Raw genomic sequence first — 15,643 nt, 5'->3', positions numbered from 1 at the left:
TCTTCTATACGCAATGATGGAGCTCGGCAGGGACTGAAATAAAAAGCAGAACGACCACCTGAGTCCATGTAATAATGCCATCTTACTTTTTCTAAAGCCACTTCTTTTTTTACCTTTATTAGGTTGTCGTACCATGGAATAAAGCGCTTTGGACCATACTTTTGCCATGGAAAAACAGATTTTCGGGTATGGAATATCAGAGCGCGGGTCATTAAGAGTTAGTTCATGTTGGGAATGTGACGACGATCTAACTCTTGATTTTCATATTCCACTAAGTCCAGCCCAATTGACTTCACAAGACAATCGCCATTAGGACCGACCGATCAATCCTGATAGTAATTGAAAAAATTAGGATCAAATCTCTCCTATGCTGTTAATAAGCGGGTCTTGAGAAAAAAAGGTTGAAGTCAATCATTCAAAATGCATTGTTGTTCATCGAAAAAAAAAAAGTCAATCATTCAAAATGCATTGTTGTTTGTCAATAAATTTGGAGATTCAGCTTCACCAATTGAGAGAGATATAGTTTATTTCAATTATATCCATGTGTAGCATCTTCGTATAAATATGTAATGTGCATTGCATCATTTACTACACTTTTTGACATGACCATTTAATCAGTTATAAAGCTCATTACCACTTCATCGATATGACGACTAATGAGGATAAATTTGAACTTCTCGCCAAGGTGAAGATTTGTTGATTATGGCTCGAAATTAAATTTATTTGAATTGGAATCGACACTAGTTTGCTGTTGTTGGACATTCAAAGTGTTTGTAGGGGCTCAAAACAGAGACAGACGATTGGAGGATGCGAGAAGCTGGCCCCCCTAGCGCCTGGACAAACCAAGCAACTAGGCGAGCACTCGGCCAAGAAGTGGCTGGGTTGCCGGACAACCGGCAAACCTCCAAAGCCGGAAGTGTTTTCCAACATAGTGCCCGAGTGTCTGAGCCTATTTTGGTCAGATGCACCCCCTATTTTTATGTATAATTAACAAATGATCACTTATGAGCAATCTAAAGAGCTTTTAAGAATGAGTAAAAGAAAACTCCTTTCTTACGGTTGATTCTCGTGGACTAGGGTTTTCTCTAGGGTTAAAAAACTAATGAGTGAGTGTGATTAAGCGATTGTAATCTTCTCTTTGCCGATTATAGTAGAACCATCTCGTCGATATCTCCGTAGAGTAGGCACACCGCCGAATTATGTAAATCCTATGTGTTTAGGTTTAAGTTCTACAATTTTATTCTTGCTCGAATTGTTTATGTAGCCGCGTTAGTCGTGACAATAGTTGCTGCAAGATTCAAACTATGCAAATCAGCCGAAAAAAATCTCCCAAGAATAGCATGGTTAGTGAAATTAGAAGTGAAATCTCATTTTACCGTTTTGAACTTAGCGGACGCATCAGATGACGGGTGTATTTTGTATTTACACTGAAATCACGTGACCAATTTGGTGGAGCTGATAAAGGACCAAGATATATTAGTCTGATACTGTTCCACACGTAATTGATTACTGTACTTGCCTACTTGGAGAATGCAGATAATGCCAAACGAGGAGTCAGAGAAAATAGGAAAAAGAGAGACCTCCCAAGTCTTTATCTTATCTTTATTTATCAAGGAAACTTCTGCAAAATATGAAATGAACCCAAGTGATGCAGGTTTTGTATGAAGTGAGCATGAGAACGCGGAGACAAAACAGTAGATTCACCATTGTTTGTTGATCTGATAAACAAAAGCTCTAGAGAATATTGAGCCAATTGTAAGAAGACCTGTCGTGTGTTTAGCAAGTTAAACATTAGCAAATGCATTCCAAGTCTTTGCTCAAGTCCACGTTCTTAGTAAGGTGAGATGGTGATGGGAGTCGAGTAAAGTTAATACACCTTGCAATTCGCACATGCAGTTAGGTTGAAGAACTAATATAAAAAGACCAAGACTTCTTTTGAGAATACTAATTGTTTTTTTTTTATCTGTCTGAGTTAATCATTCTATCATCGCGATGATCTGCCATCATCTATATCCAACCTTGCACGAAATACTTTAAAAGATGTTCGCTACTCTTGAAAGAAGATGAAAAACCTGTGAGCAGATGATCTTGCAGCCGAAATAATTGAAAAACACTGGTAGTTGCTTAAGTTGTTCAGTCGGATCCACATATTCCGTGACATTACTTCAAATTCCTGCTACATCTTTCAAACCTTCACATGAAGGATTCTATCGTCTCTGGAAATCATGTAAAAGAAACCGGGACAAAAGGCAATTCGTTCCAATGACCTGTTTTGAATGCGGATGTCAGAATCCGGAGTGTGTTCAACTCACTAGATCATATAAAAGACCTCATAAGAGCTTACAAAACAGCTTTATAAGAGAATTACAGATTAAGATTGGCCTGGAGACCAAATTAATTACTGTACTTTTAAGATGGGTGTACTATCCTGGACATTAATATTGTCTTCATTAATTATATACAATGCATATAGCTGTTTAGTGACCTGCCTAGACGAATCGGCAATTATAAATCTCCCGTTCAGAATGATAATTGAATCTAATATTCTTAGAATAGAGCTTTGAATAAGATGGAAAGCCCAAGTAGAATTACTTTTTCTTGATAAATATCCTTGTAAAGAATCAAAATTCACGGACTCTATTATATTTTGGGAATCCCTCCAACTGAGATTCTCTTGATTTTGTATGGAAGGCCGGCTTCGTGGATATAGAAGAGTAATCCTGTTTCGTACTCATGCAGGCGTCATAGCAGTCAGTATAAAGCATGATCCCACATAACATGAGCAGCTATCTATTTCCCAAGGTTATGCATGATCGTATTGAATTGCTGCAATAAGAACCTACATATCCTACTTTCCATTTGGAAAACTAAAAAAACACGGAGTTTCTAGGTCAAAGTAAAGTCCTTATGCCACACTTTGAGCTGATCGGTCGCTCCTTCTCACCATTGCAGGGTGTGGAAAGAACTCCTTGTCTGGGCCCGGAACCTTCACTTTGATTGCCTTGGTGACTCTATCATAAGCTGCGGCTGTTGACACTGGAAAGGAAGATTGAGACTTTGAATCATTTGATGACGAAAGCCAAGAATCGAAAAGATATGCAATCTCTGAAAGTTATTCCTTTAGTTTGATTGTGAGAGGGGGGAATAAGCCTAAAATTTCAGCAGCACATGATGAACCGGTAAAGTTATGATCTCACATATTTAGTTAGACACTAACCCTGGAGTCACGAAACACACAGTATATGCAAGATTTACAGCTACAGTTGATCTTCCATGCCTCCCAGAACAATTCTGATAGACAGCAGTCATGATAGAAGAAATTATAGAATAGTACTTTTTAATAAAATAATTTCCACTCCAATAAAGATCCGACACCTAACTGCTTCAGCAACCAAACGACATGTAAAACTGCAATTGGAATTACTCAAAGAATAATCTTTTCTGTTGTGAAATTCACTAATCAAGGAAATCACCACAATGGAATGAAACTGCAGGCCATCCTTATATCATAGTCAACCTTCTCAAAGCAACCCGAAAACATTTTGTTGCCAAATGTCATGCACTGAAATTCCTGCAGTCACAACCTGGAAAATGAAGTACAACAAAAGGTTACGTAACCCTACCTTGCAACTTGAAACTGCTATAATGTGTGAGCTCATCTGTAACCCTGGAGGAAGTTGACCTGTGAAAACAGGTTTTGCTGGTTCTGCTGACATGGTTACTTTTACATTCTTGACCCTAGGAAGATTAGCCACCACCTCATTCGACTGCTGCTCAAACTTTCCGGCAATACTCGTGCTGTTAAACTATTGAAGGTTCAGAAACCTGGTACATCAGGCAAATACTCTTACGAATCCATAATGAAGCAGAAAAAATGTGCCTAGATTAGCTCCATCGATACTTGGAAATTGTACATGCACAAAGAGGTTTATGGAAGGATGTCAAAACGAGGTGACAATGGTTTCTAAAAGCAATTACTAGACAAGACAAAACATCTAGTGCACTGAGCATGTATTTGGTGATTGATTAAGCAACATAGGTCGTGTTATTTACCATGTCCTTGATTGGACATTCAGGTGTAGTGAGCTCTAACCAGAACGAAACCTGAGAATCAAAGCCAAGACATTGTAGGGTAAGGGTGTCATTCTTTACAGATGTACAAAGACTAAAATCCCATATTGATTCTTTAGTAACCTCTCCAACAGCTTCATCTATCAGGAGGTCCTTAACAAGACCACATGAAAAGTCGTGATCAATAATTTGAGACAACGCTTTAAGCACATCACTTTCCGCCGTCTGTGCCAAAACTGCAGGAGTGCTCTCTACTACTACAAGAGCAGATTAGGTACACAGAATGACGTGAAGCTTACGAGATGAACAACTATTGTAATAAAAAGAGAAACAATCAGAGGAGAACTACCGGTGACAACTTAGCAACAAACTAACCAATAATTTTTGGCGGCACATCCAGGATAGGAAATTATATTTGGCTCTTCATCCATTACGATTTTTAGCTCTAATATCCTTCTGCATCTCACTCAGGGCCATTCAAATTCAGTGTTGACAAGGGGTAGCCAAGAGTTGTTGGTTTGGGTGGGCTTCTCAATAATACAACTCATGCACGCAAGCGCGCGCACAAACACAAGGTTGGTCAAATTTTTTCTGGTCAAGTATAGTTTCTTCGCAATTCCAAGAACACAGTGTGACAGAGCAAGTCCATTTTATTTGGCCTGCCAGATAAACCTCCTAAATTTTCTTCATGGCAGAACATGTAGTTCATCTTCGCAGGGAGTATGATATGTATTAGCTGAAGCAGATTGATATGATGGCACAAGTACCAGATTATTAGCTCCAAACAACAAATTGCAGAGAGATACGAAGAATTGAACATGGACAGCTCTGTAAAAAAAAATTACTATGATGTGTTCGATTGAAAAAAATTCGAGATATTTGGCTTAATAGAAAAACTCTTAACTATATCACTTGCACTCACTCCACAAGAACGTTCTGTCAAATTCTGAACAGTTCATTGTATGTTCTTGAAAATAGTTCTGAGTTACAAGGTTCACGTACCTCAGATAGATAAATATCCAAACATAAAAAAAAGAGTGCCATTTGGGTATTTCCCAAATAAAACAGGCACCTAATAATCAGTCGATTCGAATTATTCATGAAAAGAACAAGGAAAAAGGAAAAAAAAAATGTACCTTCCACGAAAACAGTCCTATACATGAAAGTCCCAGGTGGTGATGAATCAAGCAGTGGCGGTGTCGATTAATTGACCATTGCTTAAATGAGCGCAAATGTTTGTGAGCCTTACGCTTTCTGTTATTAGTAGAAAAAGCCCGAGCCGCATATAAATAAAAGGGTTAATTGTTTTAATTTATGTATACCTTGTTATTGCCGTACTTTATGCATTTATAAAATCATGTAGGTGAATACTAACAGAATTGACCAAAAATGAGGAAATCAACATTAGAGTGTGAAGAGGATTCAATTGAAAATTAAGTTACATTAATCACGTAATAAAGTCATTCCCACGACTCGTTACAAAGTATCCATATACGACTCCTCACCATCATCATCTCTTAGCTAATCCTCTTAGATTCCTTATGCTCTGTGCAAACTAACAAGACGAATGGTGTATCGAATAGGGGGGCACTAATTCACTAACTTCCATGGCCGACGGTGTGCGATTACGAGAGCCATATGTCCGCACTTGGTGCATTTGGGAGTTCCACCGGACCTTCCAAACGAGATCGTTGAGGAAATCGAGTCAGACTTGATGACCGAGGCAACGTTCGAGTCCAAGTTGACATTGATGCTGCAAATCAGTAGATAGTTGCTCGCACACCTTGCAAGAATGTCGATCTTCCACGAAGATCGCATCACCCCGTTTTGCGATGCCGTAGAATCGCAACATTCATGCAGCAGTCGTTCCATAGGAAAGAGCAGTGCAGTTCCAAGGACTTACAATCTAAAAATTGCCGAAGCACAAAATTCTCTACTAACTGCTTGGAAACGAATATCAGATGGATTAGATATAAGCAGAGTGAGCGACATGTTGCTCTCCAGAGATGTTTCATCATGACCTAAACGAAATCATTTGAAGACCACCATAGATGTCAAAGAGGTCGAGCAAGGATGAGTCGCAAAAATATTCAGAGGCCATACCTTCGAATGATCCTTTCAGCGAATGTGGCCGTTGGATGTTGAATGAAATCCGACCCAAAAATTTATTAAAGGAACGTCCGAAATTGATTATATGAGGATGTCTGCCGTGGAAATATACATATTTCCTGTTCGGCGTTGGAGAAAGAAAAATAGGCTTTCCTATTTTGTCTTGGTATTATATTTGTGTGCAAGAATCGGTGGAAATTGCGACGGAGAAACGAAAAGGGAAGTGGGCGCACTCAATTTCCTTTATTACTGAAGTCGGCCAAGCTCAGTAAAAAGGAAAGTTGACCATGCACTTTCCTCAATTTTTCCTTTTCCTTGTTGGACTCTGCAAGAGGAAATTTGACCATGGACACGACGCATGTATATATATGGGCAGATTTGTTCTTTTGCCGCAAGATTGGCAAGTAGTTGATCGTGAGTTTTGAAGCGCCCTTTCTAAGTGAGTGCTTGACAGTGGGTTCGTGGATTTGTTCGTGGAATTACACCAAGAATTCAAGTGTTAGTAGCGAGTAAATCTTGTAGTAAGATTTGTGTATAATTCATTCATGAGATTGAGAGATTATTTCGTGAGGAATTGTGGGGCTAAACACTGCGTGCGTTGTTGGGTGTAATTGGGGTTTAGGAAACACTTAGAGTGTTTGAGTGACTCGAGTGTGATTGTAATCTCCGTTGTATCGCTTGATCTATAGTGGAATTCCGTGCTGCTCTCCCCGTAGACGTAGGTCACTACGACCGAACCACGTAAATCTGGTGTCCGATTTATTTTCTTATTCTGTCAAATTTATTGTTCGATCGCTTGGCTTCCGCAACATGATGTCGCTAAATCTTCCTGAAAAAAATTTACAGTTTCCCCAACAGTATCACTCAGACATGCCGAGAAGTGATCTTTCCTGATAATAAGGTCATTGAACACGACTACAGGTAACCTGGTCATTTTTTAGAGTGGGAAAGCCGTTCGGACAGGTATTGCAGTAAAACTAATGTACTGCATGACACAGAGCTACCATTCTTTGTCAAAAAATTTCACAGCCATAAGGACCATCTTGATGGTAAAGTAAACACATCATTGAAGTTCCCAACACTTGAAAAGAATTTCGGAACAGATGGACCTTAGTAATTACGGAAGTTCGCTAAACTCGACCTGCTTATGCCTGTTACTCTGTATCAAGTATTGCGAAACACTAATAAGGTGTTTCTGGCTTTTTACATAGGGTCGACTCTTCTGTACATTTATGCCAGTTTGTGCCCCAAGATCATACCACAAGCATTTGCATTTTATGGATTGAATCTTGTTGCTTCTATACTGGAAACAGATTGAGTCTGTTTTCCTCGCTATATCCCTACCATACCACAAGCATTTGCATTTTATGGATTGAACCTTGTTGCTTATACTGGAAACAGATTAAGTCTGTTTTCCTCGCTATATCCCTACCCAATAGAGTTTCAAAGGAACTATCAGCTGGCGGCAAACTGAGTAGCTTTAAGCCGAGTGCATAAGATTTCAAATAAAATTGCGGACAATCTGCTGTATACATTAAAAGACGAAATTCCAAATAAATGAATTGAAGGAAGAGATAATGAAGAAAAAGCGCATAAGAGTCCTTGCAGCGCAATGTCGCTTTCCTAAACTAGGGCCATTGATCAATATTGTCGAGCAGAATTATATGTGCAAGAATAGTACTTCAGATTTCTCAACATCCAAGGCATAGCGGTTTAAACTTTAACAACTAGGAGATTGATGGTAGCAACCAATCTCTCGGTTATTTCAAAATTTATGTTCAGCGTTGGTGTGAAGGGCTAATAGAAGCGGACCTATGTGACTGTATCGAGCAATACTTCTCTATCATTTTAGAATGAATGTGTACGCTGTAAGATTGTATATCAGGTATTCCTGACAGGAAGACAAAACTTTCCAAGCAATATAAGAGTTTGGTGTCAAAAGAGGTGGCAAGCAAAATGAAATTCACAGAGTGTGTATAGGTACACGCAATCAATGTCTGTCCTGTGCTTATTGTTGAAGCACATTCAATCTCTAGATCTGTCAATGCCTAAATTTGATTAAAGCACAATAAACCTAAAACAAAATGGTTATACTTCTAAAACTTGAGCATCCAATAATAAGAAAATTTTTCGAAAAACCTGAAGTGTGGCCTTTTTCAACAAAGATCTCTAGAATAATGCTCGTCTTGAAGAAGCTTGAAGTTGATGATTTCATCTCAATTAACCCCAACTCACTTGTGTCTCAAATCCTCGCATTTACTCGTTCACAGCTACCACGTCCAGTTGCTACCGTCTTGACCCCAATGCCGCATCACAACCTCTGGTCCACGACATCTGGCAGTCATCGAAATCGTCCCCAGTGTGCTTGGCCGAGACGCCCCTGTTTATGGCTCTGCCAAATTGTAACATCCGAGAGCTCATTATTTTTCCTGTCTTTCGAGAGCGTTAGAGCCCGGTGGATCCCTCTTTCGTGCATTAATTGTCTCACCTCGCTCATGCAAGTCCGGCGGATTGCTTGCAAATGTCCGGCAGGCAGGGTTGGACTTGGGCGGAGGAGCGTGGGAAGTAGGCGCCAAAGGAGTAGCCGAATGCCACCGTCCGGGACGAGCTCTTGGCCAAGCTCGGCAACAGTTACCAGTGGATTCGGCGGCGGTGGAGTCCCGGGCTTCGGCAATCTCTGGAGGCCCTCCTAGAATTGCTTATTTCTACAACAATATGCAAGAAATCACCAATCAATAACTGTACTACTTGGAGCACCAATTCGAACGCAAAACCGGAATTAACACAAGCAAATATGCGAAACAAAAATAACTTTTACCACTTAGCAGGTTCAGTGAAGGGCTTATACTTACGGCAACGGCGTTTCCGCTCAATCTACTCTTCACATCGAGCGCAAACTCCAGCTATCTCGGAGTACGGCCGAAACTTCCCGTCCAACTTCCTAATTGCAAGCGGAAATCAAGCTTAGTTATCTCGCCCCTTTCGATTCAATTATTTAAGGATTCAAATGGTGCGAATCAATCATCGAATGAACTGGATTATTCGATTTTTGGGATTTTACCGTTTCGTTGATTTTAGCGCCGGCGTTGGGCTTCCTGGCGCAGCAGTTCCAGTGCTTGGGCGGGCCACACCGATTGCTCATCTTTTATATGTCCTCGACTCTTCTCTTCTTCTTCTTCTTCTTCTTCTTCTTCAATGTGCTCTTTTTGGGAAATTCGGGGCTCAGACAAGTATCAGACGAAAATGTCTCAGTCCAGGGCGCGGATGATGGCGGGACATGCACATGCACATGCTCGTTAGCCGGCGAAGAATTGGACCATCGGCAATCAGGCAATTCAATTACGGAGCGCCCATTTGCGAAAACGGCCCCTCATCCAGACCTTTTTAAAAATTTCCATGGGTAAACCTCGACATCGCACGCATTTGGTATAGCAGGCAACTTTCGCACTGATGCGCAATAGTAGACTCTAAAAGACTGGAGCTTCTCTAGCTTCCGTGAATCGGGAATGGGCCTCTCCGTGGAACTGCAATCTCCAGTTGAAGATGGTTGGGATTCGATCACGGTTAGCTGCGGGCAGTACTCCACGCTCAGCACTTGGAGCTCCTTTAAGCTTGATAGGTTGGATAGCCTCACAAGCGACTCAGACTTGCGCACTTGCAAGCAATGGAGTTTCTCCAGCTGTCCAAGCACATTGTCAAACTCAAGCTCTCTTAACTGACAGCCAGAGAGCTTTAATTCAGACAAATTGCCCAAGTTGGAGAACAGTGGCCATTCTATTGGTCTCCTCACATCTTCTAAGCTCAAGACTTCTAAACTGGACGGAAGCCGTATCAAAGACTGTGGGTCTGGACAAGTTAATTCAAGTGACCGGAGCTGAGAAAGGGAGCTCAAGTCAGTTGGAGGTAAGTTGGAATCGGAAAGAACCAGCCTCAACATCTGCAATTTATGCAGCCTTCCAAGCCCCTCTAGGTTCGGATGTGGAATTTGTCCCTGTTTAGTTTTGAAAGACTGAAAGTCATAAGCGCAATTACTTATGTCCAGATGAAGTAAATTAATGAGGTTCGAGAGGTCGGCGTCTGCCTGCAACGATGAAGAGGACAACTCTAGCTTTGTTAAACTTGTCGGGAGATCTGGTAGTGTCTGAAGCCTGTCACAATCCGATAAAACAAGTTCTCGGAGATTAGAAAGCCGATTGATTGTCATCGGCAGACTACTAATTCCGGTCCTGGACAAGTGAAGAATCGTCAATTGGGATAGTCCCGCGATTTCCATTGGAATTTCGCCTTTGAGACGTGGACAACCTCTAGCAATCAACTCCTCAAGACTCTCCAGAGTCCATATGTTCTTCGGTAGCTCACTTATTGAAGTGCCACCCAAACACATGAACTTCAACCGTCTAAGATTGCCAATAGAATTGGGTAATTCTGCAATAAGTGTTAGAGATAGATCCATTTTGAGTAGCGATTCTAGTCTTCCGATCGAATCTGGTAATCCACATATGCGAGTGCGAGATAAATCCAAATAGAGGAGCGATTTCAACTCTCCAATGGAATCTGGAAGCTTTCTAAGCTTAGTGCAATTGCGTAGTGTCAGATGCTTCAAACCTAGTAGCTCTCCTATTGAGTGTGGAAGTTCACTAAAATGATCCTGATTTTCCACCTTCAGCATTGACAAGGATTTTAGACCACCAATTGAGGTTGGTATTAGAGGAATGGAAAAATCGTTGACATCGTCAAAAGCATTAGACGAATGATATCTTAGTGTTATACGTTTCTCCTTACGGATTTCCAAGTACTTTAGGCGCCCCAGCTGATCGATAGAGCCATGGATTTCTTCCAATCTACAACAATCATCAAGAACCAATCTTTTCAAATTCACGCACTTTGAGAAGTCAGGTGTCGTCGTTAAGCAATGGCAGCGAGTCAGATATATGACTTTCAGGTTATCACTCACCTGTAAAACAACCCATTATTAAGGAAGACAATGGCATGGTGAAGGTCAAGACAACGTGACAAATGCGTACACACATAAAGGAAAACAAATGAATTATATGAAATTGTACCGTGCATGGTCCCCATCCATTCCAATCTTCAGTAATGTCGGTCTCTGAAAGCTTGAGAACGGCCAAGTTCCTTAGACATAAACCGGTGGCATGTAGGTTTGAAGGGCAATGATGCCAAGAGAGCCATGTTAGATTCAAGAGAAGATTTTTGAAGTCTCCTACAAAGTTTCCCCCATCTAATTCAAGGAACCTTAAACTAGGCAGCCTTGAAATTTCGCCACTCAAAAAATTGTGCGCGTTGGCAAGTCTTGTGAGTTTGAGTGCTACAATGTTTTCTGTTCCCTGATAATTCGAAGCAACAAATACCAACATGAGTGAACCATTTAGAGTAAATACTAAATATCAGAATTGGGCAGCCAATAGTAAACATAAGTGAACCAGCAAAAAAGGGGCACATAGATCTTATCTCATACAAAAGCTATCTATTTTGGAGTGTTGTTCGGTTCTCTGAAATTTTACGAAATCATCAATATCCCGTGTATAAAAATGAGGGGGATCTTTTGGGTGAAAATGAAATCTAAATACACATAACTGCATGTTTAGTTTCCATAAACAAAAAATTTTACTAAGACATACCCGGTTATACTGAACCACATCTAAGGCGACCTTAGGACACCACAACCTGCTACGCTTTCCAGGAACTTCAATGCATTCTTTCCTAACAATCTCTCTTCCAAGATCTCTGAGTTGGTCGTGCATCCATAGTCTATCATCCTCGATGATTTTTATCAACGATAAATGAATAAGGATACAGAGTCCAGTTTTTGGAAAATATTCACAAGCTTTCCACATGTAATATGCAGGGATTCTTTCTTCACCAATGCAGTGACATGCAATGTCAAGAAAAATTTGTCGTTGCTCATACTCCAATTCTTCGTAACTTATCAACAACTTTTTCTGGACATGCTGATCGGGCACTTTCTTCAACTTCTCCAAAGTGTCTTTCCACATTCTCTTGCTTTGTGAATGGAGTAATGAACCTATGACCTCGAGAGCCAACGGTAGTCCTCCAGTAATTCTGACAATTTCACTTGAAATGCTGATGTAATCATGTGGAGGTGAGTCTCTTTCGAAGGAGTGCTTGCTGAATAGTTGAAGAGCATAGTCAAATTGCATTTCCTTCATTTCATAAAAAAAGAAATCTCGATGACCTAGTGGGACGATATTGTCATCTAGGGTGTCGGTTTCGGTAGCAAAGAAATAGGTGTTCCTAGTTGTGATAATAATTCTGCTTCCTGAACCAAACCAACTAGACTCACCAGCTAGTTTCATGAGCTGGTCCCTCTTGTCCATATCATCAAGAACAAGGATGACTTTCTTATGCCTGAATGCACGTTTAATCACTTCCATCCCAACATCAGCATCAATAATTGTAATTTTTGGAAAATGAGTGTCACATAATAATTTTTTTTGCAGACTTAAAATATTGTCTGCACGGATATCTAAAAGAAAGCTGGAACAATGAAACTGGGAAGAAATATGCTTGAAGATGGCCTTAGCAAGAGTTGTTTTCCCAATACCGCCCATACCGTGAATTACAACAAATCGTACGCCGGAAGTGCCTAGGCCTAACAACTTCATAACGGCTTCCATCCGATCATGAATTCCCACCAAGCCATCACGCCAGTTTCTCTGTGTAGACCTCAGCTTTTCGAAAACTTCTTCCAGAACAAGTGCTATAAGTTTATCTTGGCTGCCATATACATAATGCAACCGTCTGAGTTTGAGAAACCACAAACACAATATGTCGCGCAGAAGCATAAATATGTAAAACCAAAAAGTCTAATTGTTAAAACCAAGCGTGGATTATCAGTTTATTTAATATTCGGTCCTACCGAAGTCCAGAAGATTGATCTCAGTCACAGAGAACAATGGTTGGAATTTGATGTGGGGGCAGTTCTGAAGAATTTTTAGATGGTCAAATCAGTGAAGTTCTAAAATGCGATGTGGCCATCAAAACTAGCTCCATGGCCAAGCGGGCGAACCAGACCAATTTTTTTGGTTCGTCTCAGGCTTCTAGTATGGCAAAGGATGAAAATGGGCCAAATTGCACATTAAATGGGGAGAGTATCCTTGGGCAGGGCCAACACTGACAAGGACGTCAATAGTTAAAGTGCAGAGTTTGTGACACCCCGGTCCCAAATCGAATGAGATAAACCTTTTTGAATGATTCGTGGGTAAGGTTGATCCCTAAATGATTACTCTAGAATTCAACTATAATAGGAATTACCACAAGGAAGAACGGCATGAGATGTGATAAACTGCATGCGAAAGTGCAGTCAATGGATCAGTTAAGAGTTCAAAAAAATTATAGACGAACATGGTAACTTGCATATCATTTCAACTTCTATTTGCCTTCAGAATATTTCTTAGATTGAGAGAGAGAGAGAGTGGGGGTTTGATCTACATATTGAGTTTTCATGATTAAGAAACAATGATCTAAATTCGGAATTGAAAGTGCAGAAATTGTCATTAGTTACCCGTGATCTTTTAAGTTCCATCCCTTTATTCCGGCGACCTCTCTTAGGGCCCCCTCCCACTGCTTGGCCACATTTTCACCGGACTGTCTCTCATGCTTGCGTAGGGCCTGACCGTACGATCCAGTTTTGAGCTTAAGATCGGATGCATCCACCTCATAGAAGATGGGCAAGATCACTTTCTTGTCTCTCTTCCTATGCTCCACCATTAACGCGAGCTCGCGGAGGCACCATTTACTGGAAGCGTAATCTTTAGAGAAGATCGGTATGTAGATTTTTGAATTGGAGATTGCTCTCTCAAGCTCGCCTCCGATCTCTTCCCCGACACGGAGCTCTTCATCATCTTTAAAGACGTGTATCCCGGCCCGGATCATGGTCTCATAGAGAGAGTCGGTGATGGTTAAGCGAGTGTCAGGCCCTCTGAAGTTCAAGAAAACCTCATAATCCTTGATCGATGATGACGATTCACCGTTGAGGGAGTGAGAAATTCCTCCGGGACTTTCCATTCCTGTAAACTACGGCTACGGAAGGGATATCGAACTTTTTTGCTTGTTCGAAATTGCAACTCTCCAGTTACTGCGCGCCCGTTGGCAATTTATAAAAGAAACGGTGTTGACTGATTGAGGCAGCTCCCATCCGTTGAATGAGACTTCATTCGATCCAACGGGCCTCATTTCGTCCAACGACCACCTGAGTGCATGTAATAATGCCCTCTCCCTTTTCCTAAAGCCACTTTTTTTCCCCTTTATTAGGTTGTCGTACGATAGAATAGAGCGTGTTGGACAATATTTTTGCCATGGAAAAACAGATTTTCTGATGTGGAATATGAGAGTGTGAGTCATCAAGAGTCGGTTCATGTTTGGAAGGTGAAGACGATCTGATTCTTGCTTTCATATCCCACTAAGTCCAGACCAATCGAGTTCACAAGACGATCATTACTAGAAATTAGGATCAAGTCTTGCTGTTAATAAGTGCGTCATGTAGAAAAAAAAGGGTCTGAAGTTAATCACTCAAAATGCATTGTTTTAAGGTATTTTACCTTGAAACTCAATCTGGTTTGGCATCTTTAAAACTAAATTGCATATTGCTTAATCATGACAGTTCTGGTTCAGAGGCGATCAGATATAAAACATGCCTTGTAGCAAAAGGATTCAATAACCTTGTCAAGTGAAAGCACTTCCTCTAACTCGGAATAACAGCGGCTACCCAAGTCAAAGCATTAAAAGAAGTCATGCCTTTCCACAATCTTCCGAGGTTTGTGGCAGTACCTGATTCAAGTGCTGCCATTTTTGGAGCAGTGTCTAAGACTAATGCTCCATAAATAGCTTCGTTGATGAAATTAGAGAATAAGCCTCAGCTTCACCAATTGCGAGAGAGAGAAAGAGAGAGTGCATGTGTCTGTGTGTGTAATACAAACATTTATTCAAGAGTAATGATTCAAGTTGACGGATAACAGCATCTGCTGATGTTCTCAATACATAAATTTTAGCTATTACATTGTTTCCGCAACTTCGCTCGACATCGAATGAAATTTGATGGGGACGTGGCCCTTCGTTCCATCCTCCAAGACCGTGGAGTTTATCGAGCTCTGTAGTGGAGACGAAGTTGTGATTCCTCTCTTAATTATCTTCAAATTCACACATCATCTTGTCTTGTGGTTTAAGATGTCAAGATAAATTAGTGGGCAGTTGATGAATGAGTCAAAAGTATTGGGTAGTCTTGAGCCTTTCTCACCCTAAAAGCTAGATCAAAGGGCGAGATTTTCTCCCTTGCTTGTAAACTGACTACTAGCCCCTTCCACAACCGACGTAAGATAACCCTAAAAATCTCCCCCTCACACATCGGCCCTAGGGACGGAGCAAGAACAACCTGTATCTCTCCCGTGTGGCTGCTAGATCTAGATTTGTTGGTAACATGGCCTCT

General features: G+C 40.8%; 1 protein-coding gene across 1 annotated transcript; it reads right to left on the bottom strand.

Moving 5' to 3' along the window:
* Nucleotides 1–9,022: 9,022 nt before the first annotated feature.
* LOC115662077 (disease resistance protein L6-like) lies at nucleotides 9,023–14,270 on the bottom strand. Its single transcript, XM_030584257.2, has 5 exons — nucleotides 13,724–14,270; nucleotides 11,820–12,936; nucleotides 11,244–11,525; nucleotides 9,242–11,134; nucleotides 9,023–9,121 (listed from the first exon to the last, which is right to left on the bottom strand). Exons 1-4 carry the CDS (start codon nucleotides 14,224–14,226, stop codon nucleotides 9,551–9,553), a joined length of 3,486 nt encoding a protein of 1,161 aa, XP_030440117.2. The 5' UTR covers nucleotides 14,227–14,270; the 3' UTR covers nucleotides 9,023–9,121; nucleotides 9,242–9,550.
* Nucleotides 14,271–15,643: the final 1,373 nt, after the last annotated feature.

Source organism: Syzygium oleosum, unplaced genomic scaffold (assembly GCF_021117445.2).
Source record: "Syzygium oleosum isolate NSW1041296 unplaced genomic scaffold, Sole_v2.1 Sole_v2.42, whole genome shotgun sequence".
NCBI classification, from domain to species: Eukaryota; Viridiplantae; Streptophyta; class Magnoliopsida; order Myrtales; family Myrtaceae; genus Syzygium; species Syzygium oleosum.
This window is presented reverse-complemented; position numbering and strand designations above follow the sequence as displayed.